The sequence below is a fragment of the Vespa velutina genome, chromosome 17 (assembly GCF_912470025.1).
Source record: "Vespa velutina chromosome 17, iVesVel2.1, whole genome shotgun sequence".
Classification (NCBI taxonomy): Eukaryota; Metazoa; Arthropoda; class Insecta; order Hymenoptera; family Vespidae; genus Vespa; species Vespa velutina.
The window spans coordinates 1,971,544-1,981,817 of NC_062204.1; the positions used below are offsets into that span (position 1 = coordinate 1,971,544).

Here is a 10,274-nt window from a genome sequence, read left to right on the forward strand (position 1 = left end):
ATACTTTCGACAATAATTATATAATTTAATATTCGTAATAATAATTCCTAATATATATATATATATATATATATATATATATATATATATATATTCTTTATAATGTTTCTATTATTTTTTTTTTTTAATAGCTTACTAAACAAAATGGTAGTCGAAACAACGCCATTTTTAAAGAATAAATAAGTGATCATTCATTTAGATAAGAAATATAGTAAATGTATATCTATTTGAAGAATACCTGTTAGAATTTGTAATCTTGGTGAGTAAGTAAATATCTACGTGACAATGAAATTCTTCTCACTTTAATGTTTCTATTATTTTCTCGATTAGATAAGCAGAAGAAGAAATTGAATTACACAGGATGCCATTAATCGAAAAAACACAATACAACATATTCAATCATATTTATTTTTTTTCTTTTTTTTTTTTTTTTTTTTTTTTTTTTTTATAGAAAAGCTATTGGAATTTACTTAATAATCAATTTGTAAGTAAGTAAAAATCTGTCTTCAATTGAATTCAAAATGAGAAAATGAAAATAAAATTCATTATTTGAATTTTATTCTCTGTCGTTTATTTATTTATTATTTTTTTTAATTATATTCTTATTTACACACACACACACACACATTTATATATATAGGTTAAGCAAAGAAAATAAATTAGAAAGGACATTCACTTTAAAAAGAAAAAAAATATTGTGTAATTTGTGGAAACGTTTGTATATACGATAAATAAGTATCCTTGATATTTCATCAGAATGAAATATCTTTTCATATATTCTAACGTTTCTATTATATCTTTTATTATAGATTATCAAAGAGGATGGATTTACAAAAGGGGAAGTTATTTCGTAAAGAGTATAATCAAATTTACAATCCAACATAAAGAAATAAATTTATCTATCTTTGGAAAAGAAAAAGAAAAAACCAAACAAACTATTAGAATTTATGGGGAGAAGAAAAGTAAAAGGAAAAAAAAAAAAAAATTGCGTTCTTCGAGAGTAAATTAATATCTTTGATTGAAGTGAACTGACTGATCGTTCACAAACCCACACATATCCATTATATTCTCGCATTATTGGATAATATCAATGAAGAAATGATTTACAAAAGGCTTACATTTTGTAAGGACTTGGAGAATGCAGTCGGAAGATTTACCGTGAATTACGGTATCGAAAAACAAGAATAAGAAGAAGAACAGTAAGAGAGAAGAAGAGGAGAAGGATGTGAAAAGAGAGAGAGGGGGGCGAGGGAGGGAAGAGAAAGCGGAACGAGAGCAAGAAGTCGAAGACATAATAATCGGTAGCCTTTGCAAAGCCTTTTCTGTCTTGAAGAAGAAGAAGAAGAAGAAGAAGTAGAAGAAGAAGAGTAGCAGATGAAAAAGAAGAAGTAGAAGAAGAAAAACAAGAAATAAATGAAGAAGAAGAAAAAGAAGAAATAAATGAAAAAGAAGAAGAAGAAGAAAAAGAAGAAAACGAAAACGAAGTAGATAAAGAAGAAGAAAACGAAAAAGTGGATGAAGAAGAAGACGAAGAAACAAATGAAGAAGAAGAAGAAATAAATGCAGAAAAAGAAAAAATAAATAAAGAAAAAAGAAGAAATAAATGAAGAGAAAGAAGAAGAAATAAATGAAGAAGAAGACGTAGCAGTATAAATGGAAGGAAAAGAAAAATTTCAAATCATCGTTGTATTCATCCTCTTCATCGTTTTCATTGTCTTTAATTAATTGTCTTTAATTATCTTCATATCATTTTCATCATCTTCATCACTATCATCATTATCATCATCATCACCATCGTCGTCTTTATAGTGTTCATAGTTTTCATCATCATTTTCATCATCTTCATCTTCATCATTTTCATCATTTTCATCGTCTTTATTGTCTTCATCATCATTTTCATCGTCCTTATCACATCATCGTCGTTGTTGTTGTAGGTAACATTGAGGACAGTAGTGTATTAGTAATAGTAGTAGTAGTAGTAGTAGTATTGCTGGTGGTGGTGGTGGTGGTGGTGGTGGTGGCGGTGGCGACGACGACGGCGGTGGCGGCGATGGCAGTAATGGTGGTAGTGGTGGTGGTGGTGGTGGTGGTGGTGGTGGCGGCAGCGGCGCCGGCAAGAGTTTTGTAGCGGCAGAGGCGGGAGCCCAATGAGGATATATACATGCACACGCAATACAGCACACAGTCGACAGCCGGCAGTCGTAGGAAGCGGGCCGTGCTCTCCTTCCTCCTCCGTTCTCTGAGGTAGTGAGGAAGAGAGAAAGGAAAAGAAGACAGAGAGAGAGAGAAAAAGAAAGAGAGAGACAGACAGACAGAGAAAGAAAGAAAAAAAAAGAGTAGTAGTAATACTTGTCTCTCGAACGTATCGAAGAGTTTAGCCGGCCTCGCGTCTTATTGTCGTATTCTTCCATCGAGGAAGAAGCTGAGATCGCGTGCGAGATATACATCATAGAAAGTAAAAGAGAACGAGAAAAAAAAAAGAAATATATATATATATATATTATGTATATATATAAATATATATATATATACGTATATATGTGTGTATAACACGTATATATAAAAAGAAGATTTCATTGTGAAAAGAAGTATAATAATCGTCTTTGAAGATTCACGACAAGATTTTCGTTTGCCATTTTTTTACACGTCGGTTATTTTTATTTCTTTTTTTATTTTCTACCTTCTTTTTTCTTCTTCATTTTTATTTCTTTGATTTTGTTTTTTGACTTCTTGATATTTTTCTTTCTTTTCTTTTCTTTTTTTCTTTTTTTTTTTTATTGTTTCTCTCTCATTATCTTTTAATTAACCATGAACGTTTTGGTGTCGTCTATGTATTACATCTCTCGTGGCCATCAACCACGGGAGTTAGAGTGGAAGATAAACGATCGAATTTCTACGAAGGATTATCATCGTTGCAGAAGAAGATAAGGAAAAGGGATAATTTGTTTTTCTCACCCCCTTCCCTATCTCCTCTCTTCCCTCTTACGCCTCTTGATAATAGAGTAACGTTTGACATAAGTTTAACTTATTCGATCCTTCGTAACATTGATTCCTTGTTCTTTATTTCTTTCTTTCTTTTTTTCTCTTCTACTGTTTTTTTTTTCCAACGTTTTGCAACAGTTTGAAAACACGACATATGATTTTTTCGATGGATAATGATGATGTGTCTGTGATCATTGTATAAGTTTACATAGTGTGACAAAGACGATATAAAAAGAAAGTGAAAATAAAATCTGTGAAGATAAAACGTAACATCCGAGGTAATCAAAAGACTTAAAAGATATATATATATATACTCTATATATATTTATATATATATATATAGAGAGAGAGAGAGAGAGAGAGAGATTGAGATAGAGAAGAAGTATCTTGATCGTTTTAGATCAAAGGAACGATCGAAAAAAAGAAAAAAAAAAGGAAAAGGAAAGAAAAAAAAAAGGGGGAGGGAGTAGTGAGATCCGCGTAGAAGAACCGCGTTAAGTTCTCTCTCTGCAGAGAGCAGCCGAGTGATTAAGGCCCGGACAGGCCACGAGCTCGCGTTCCTGGCTATGGGCAAGCTCTCAATAATCATTCGAAGTGGTACTCGTGAAAACGACCGAGAAGAGCCGGCAAAGCAAGAGCAACAACAGCAAAATCAACAACAGGAAAGCCAATACCAATACAAATACCAATACCAATACCAATATCAATACCAATATCAACAGCAAGACCAAAAGCAACATAATCAACAATATAATCGGTACCAAAAGCATAAACAAAGTTCTTGTCGTAATAACACCAAAGTTATCGTATCATGCTGTGCCGACTCTTCTTCATCTGCGAATAACAATAATAATAATAATAATAATAATAATAATAATAATAATAATAGTAGTAGTAGTTGTTGTTGTTTGCTTGATGTTTGCGAAGAAGTTGGAAAGGTGAGATCCGGTACTCGAGGACAACCACCACAACAACCACCACCACCATCACCACCATCATCAGCATCACTACCACGTGCTGTTTATTCTTCAAAGACGTTCCGCAACGAGACCACAATCTCTTCATTTTCGTCATTTTCTTTTTGTGATACGATAGACAACGATAATAGTGTTGCTAATAGAGTATGCAAAGAACTGGGTGAGGTGTTTGTCGGTGGTGAAAACTTTAGAAAAATTTCTTCTTCGCCTTCGTCGTCGTCGTCGTCGTCGTCTTCGTCTTCGTCTTCGTCTTCGTCTTCGTCTTCGTCGTCTTCGTCCTCCACTTCTTTATCAAGGAGATCAAGAAGAATTTTATCTGGAAGTATTATCCTTGCTCTACTCGTGATGAGCGTTTTGTACGAGCCTACACTTGGTGTACCAGCACCAGCAGCATCATCTTCTTCCTCTTCCTCCTCCTCCTCCTCCTCCTTCTCCTCCCCCTCTTCTTCCTTCTCCTACTCCCCATCTTCTTCTTCTTCTTCTTCATCTTCATCTTCTTACGAGCTTCAACGGCAGGTGGAAGCCAACTCAAGATTCCTCGAATTCGAAGAGAACTACGAGGATGAGGTATACGAGCCAACGGCTACGGCTACGCCAACTAGTGCTGGTCATTCTTCGAGAAACGTGCTCGGCGACGAAGAGCTCGAAATTATCAGAAGGAGCATCGTTGAAAGCCTCGGGCTTCAAAGGATACCCGATCCTTCTAAGGTAGGCGTATTATTTCTCTTTTTGTACCCTGTACTCTGTTTTGTATATTAGATAAGAATTATCTCTTTATATAATTTTCGCCCGCTTTATTGTCTCGTACAGGAATGTTAGTTTTTAATTATTCTTGTTTTTTTTACGGTTGCATATATATATATATATATATATATATATATATATATAAATGGGTTATTGTAGGTTTAACAATTTTTTGTTAATAATTTTATATATATATATATACACAATATATAATTTATTTGTGTATGTGTGTGTGTATATATATATATATAAAATTATATATATATATAGAATATGATAAACTTGTTAGAATTTTAGCAATTGATTTGTTAGATCGATTTTTTAATAATTTTTTTTTAATAATATAAAAGGGATCTCGTATTTTCGCGTTTTTTATCGACTTATGCGAGAATTTTAAGGGTTGATTTTCATAAATAAGTATCGCATTTACAAAAATAATAATATATTCTTTATATGTAAGACGATATATTAATAAAAATCATCACGATGATATTAATATTGATATAACATTTTAACGAATTAAAGTAATAAATCAAAAAAGTTTAAGAAATATCGATAGAAATCGGTATGACGATGGTGATCATTATTAAGAAACTTAAGACAAAAAACACACACACACACACACATATATATATATACATACGCACACACATATACATAATCAATCTCTAATATCTATGATAAAACCAGAAAAAAAAAAACAAAAGATTAAAGAAAAAATTAAGAACAACTTTACGATAATGTTAAACGTACGATAATCTCGCGATAATCATTCCATCTCTTGTTAAGAATTATTTAGAATTTTCAATAACGTTATATCCTTGCGAACGAAACGTTTAAAAGACAAAAAAAAAAAAAAAAAAAAAAAGAAAAATTAAATAAATAATTTAAGTTTCAAAAAAGATTTTATCGGTATTTATTACCGATTAGAATTAGAAGTCTACATGATTTGAAAGTTATATGAGTCGAGATTTATCTCGATGAAAATAGAAACATATATATATATATACTTAAAGAATGAGATAGAAAGAGAGAGAGAGAGAGAGAGCAAGTATACAACATCGGTTTCTCTCTTCTCATTTATTCTCGTTTTCACCATATACCATTACTGCATCTAATAGGATATATACACCATAAAATAAACGTAACTCGAGAGAGAGAGAGAGAGAGAGAGAGAGAGAGAGAGAGAGAGAGAGAGAGAGAGAGAGAGAGAGAAGATGGTAACGGTATAATTGATTGATCCAATCCGTACAAGAGGAGATTATTAATAATATTTTTCTAAAGTAGACCTACCACGTTGGCACGAACTTTTAGCTTTTTAAATACCGATTATAATAATAATAATAATAATTATAATAATAATAATAATAATAATAACAATAATAATAATGATAATAACAATGATAATAATATTCGTTTCGGATGTTATCGAGAGATCCTTTGTGTGTTAAAGAATAAAAGAGATCAACTGATTGATTGATTACTCTGTTGTTTAGTTACTTGGAATATACACAGTCGAATTGGATCAACTCAGCTATGTATATCAGAGACTCTTTCTTTCTCTCTCTCTCTCTCTCTCTCTCTCTCTCTCTTTCTTTTTTTCTTTCTCTTTCTCTTTCTCTCTCTTTCTATAAACGTTTAGGGATATTTTCATACTCTCGAGTTATTTATGATCGTCATCGTTTGATAAAAGATAATAAAAGAGAGAATGAATGAATGAATAAAAGAAAGAAGGGAAGAAAGAAAGCAGAGAAAGAGAGAGAGAGAGAGAGAGAGAGAGAGACAAAATAAATAAGCTTTGATGATTATGATAAAAATGATCTAAGTCATAAGTATATATGTATATGTATATATATATATATATGTATTCTTTTTTTTTTCTTTCTTCTTTCGAGATAAATGAATTTGGATGGACGATTATTGACAAATTTATTGAAAAAAGAAATTGTTGCAAAAACAAAAAAAAAGAAAAAAAGAGACGTTATTTTTCTATAATGATATAAATAAATTGAAGTAAATAATAAATAATGAATATATAAAGTAAATATAAATAATTAATATGAAATAATAATTAATGTGAAATGTTTTCAATTAAAAAAAAAAAAAAAAAAAAAAAGAAAAATAGAAAAGAAAAAAAAAAAGGAAAGAAGAAAAAATAATGTGGAAATAGAAAAAATTTTTCATCGGAAAAGTTTGATATATCGTACGAAGGATTTTAATTGTGAGGTAACAGAGGGGAATAAAAAATGTATCGTAAGCGTCTACATGTATTTATTTATTTATTTTTTTTTTTTTTTAAATAAATACGTGTACATAAATGTAGAAAGAGAGAGGAGAAAAAGAAAAGAAAAAAATAATTCAGAAATTCAGAAAAGATGTTTTTTTATATAGTGCGATAAAAAAAGAATGTAAGAAAATAAAACAATGTGTGTTTGATGACTCGTAAAATTCTTTTTTTTTTTTTTTTTTTTTTTGTTACAGTTAGATCATTTTTATAATCAATCTCGGTTCTCAAATTTTTTTTCTCCCTCTCTCTTTTTCTGTATCTATCTCTGTCTATCTGTAACACTAACTTTACTTCCTCATTCTTAACAAAGATGACGCGCGACCTGAAAGAGTCCGAAAAAATTTCTCGATAAACTCATGAAAATGATTGCCTCCGATGACGATAACAACCGATCTCGACGACATTTTCTTCTTCATTCATAAACGTTACTCGAGTTCGTTGATCGAAGTTCGCGTTATCATTCAGATTGAATGAAAAGAGTTAATATATATATATATATATATACATATACACACACACACATATATATATATATGTATGTATGTATGTATATGTGTATGTATCTATATACATGAAACTATCATTTGATGACATCTCTTCTGCTATCATTTTGTTTTTTATTTCTTTCTTTTAATTTATTTTTATTTTCAACAATAACAACAATAATAATAAATATTATTATTATTATTGTTACTATTTTTTTTTTTTTTTTTTTTTTTTTTTGAAATATCAAAGACAATAATACTGCCTACGTATACGCGTGTGCGTGTGTATGTGTATGTGTGTGTGTGTGTGTGTGTGTGTGTAGATTATTGTTGTTGTATTGCTGTCGTTGTATTGTTGTTATTGTTGTTGTATAATGTAATGATTTTTTTACATACTGATCGAGATAAATATTTTTACATAGTATCCATATGTTAGAATTCTTTTCTAATTTACATTGTTATTGTAGAATAATTATTAGTAATTATGATATTTTCTCTCTCTCTCTCTCTCTCTCTCTTTCTTTTTTTTTTCTCGTGTTTTATCTTCGTAACGATCTACCGTTTGGTTAACGTTATCGTTAGTAGTATATTGTGTTTTCTACAATGTGTAATTATTTTTTATTCTTCTTTAGCTTATTCTTCTTCTTCTTCTTCTTCTTCTTCGTCTTCGTCTTCTTTTTCTTCATCATCTTCTTCTCCTTCTTCCTTTTATTTTTTTCCTTTCCTTGAAGTTAGAAAAAGTTTAGAGATAATTAAAGTGAAATAAATGGAATTGAACAATTTATTGCCTTGGTCAATTTTAATAGGCTCGTTGATTAATTGTACAATTATTATTATTTTTTTTTTTAAATTATATATGTATATATATATACATATTGATAATTTATAATTCATATAATAATAATAATAATACTAATAATAATAATAATAATAATAATAACGATAATGATGATGATGATAATAATAATAAATGTAAATAATCATATACATATATATATATATATATATATATATATATATATATATATGTATATATATTAATTAATCAATTATAGTTGACTTTTGATTATCTCTCAATATATAATATATATTGAGAGATAATATGTAACTAACAATTAATGATAATTATTATTAAATATATCATTACAATATTATTAATATATTTAATTATAAACGAAATAGATCAAAACTAATTAACATTCGATCATTTGTTTATTTCAAATTTTATCTTTCTTCGTTCGTCCCTTTATTTTTTTTTTATTTTTTATTTTTTTTTTATTTTTCCTAAATGTATTTCTTAAAAAATTGACAAAGTTTTTTTTTATAACTTTCGTCATTTTTTACAACGTCAATGTATTATTCTCATTTTTCTTTTTTCTTTTTTCTTTTTTTTTTTTTCTTTTTTTTCAATATTACAATCTTTTCTTTTTTCATTAAAAAAATAAAAATAAAGAAGAAATATATCTATATCTATATCTATACACACACACACGCACAACACACACATATTTAATATAAGGATATATCATTAATAATACGATTATCAATTATTATTATTATTACTATATCAATATATATATAATATATATAAATTATAATTTTTGAATTTTATTCGACGTTATTATCCAATTAATAATAATCGTACATGTCTTATAATAATATCTTAATTTATTTATTTTCATTTGATTTCTAAAACGTTTATATATCACAGTCCTCAACTTTATCATAATATACATATCTATACAATTTTTATATATCATTCCTTTCTATATAGAAAATGATCGTGACATTAATATATATACGTATATACATATATACATATATATATACATATATACTAATATATATATATATATATACATATGTAAAGGATAGAAAATCGCGACAGGAGGTTTGAGTGTTCCGATCGACATATAGTAGTCGGGTGCATTCGACGACGTCTCGTCGAGGCCACTCGACCAATTTTATCGACAAAATGTTGACCGCGTTTCATGCGTCTATGACACGTCCCATCTACATACATACATACATACATACATACAACATATACATAAATACATATACATAAATACATATATACATGAATATCATGCGGAGCAGGGTTCGTTGGCATCATATAAAAAAGCGTTCAATGTGCTTTCGTGTTGGTACAACGTTGACAACGACAACGACAACGACGACGACGACGACGACGAGGAGGAGGTTGAGGAGGTTGAGGAGGTGGAGGAGATGATGCAGGAAGAGAGAGGACGAGGGGGTATAAGAGGGGAATCGGGAGAATGTACATGATAGTAAAGAGAAATAGAGAGAGAGAGAGAGAGAGAGAGAGAGAGAGAGAGAGAGAGAGAGAGAGAGAGAGAGAGAGAGAGAAGAAGTTGTCATCTGCGACCATCTGGATCGTTAAGAGCTCGTAGATTCACGCGTGAAACGAGCCGTGTGACAGTATGTTGTATCACAGTAAAGCGTGAACAATCGAATCGCGTGTTCTCTTACCGATCATCTCGACTTTTAACTGGACTTGATTTTTCCTTTTTTTTCCTTCTTCTTTTTTGTCCTTTTCTCTCTCTCTCTCTCTCTCTCTCTCTCTCTCTCTCTCTCTCTTTCTCTCATTTGCTTTATTTCCGTCTTTTTCTTTTTTTTTTTCCTGTTTTCTTTTTTCTTTTTTTTTTTATTTTCTTCTACTTTGGTCGATCACGAAAATAAAATATTATTCAATCGTTTTAGATCCGTGAAATTAACGGATTCGCTGTATTCACGGTTTGTGCTGTGTTATATTTTCCTTTTTTTTTATTTTTATTT

The 10,274-nt window shown here is 29.7% G+C and overlaps 1 protein-coding gene across 1 annotated transcript in view; it reads left to right on the forward strand.

Moving 5' to 3' along the window:
• The first annotated feature begins 2,073 nt into the window (after positions 1-2,073).
• LOC124955076 (uncharacterized protein DDB_G0271670-like) overlaps positions 2,074-10,274 on the forward strand; it is a 47,887-nt gene continuing 39,686 nt past the window's right edge. Inside the window, exon 1 of the mRNA XM_047508968.1 lies at positions 2,074-4,667. Coding sequence (XP_047364924.1) covers positions 3,549-4,667 — 1,119 coding nt within the window. The 5' untranslated portion in view covers positions 2,074-3,548. The remainder of the gene's footprint in view (positions 4,668-10,274) is intronic.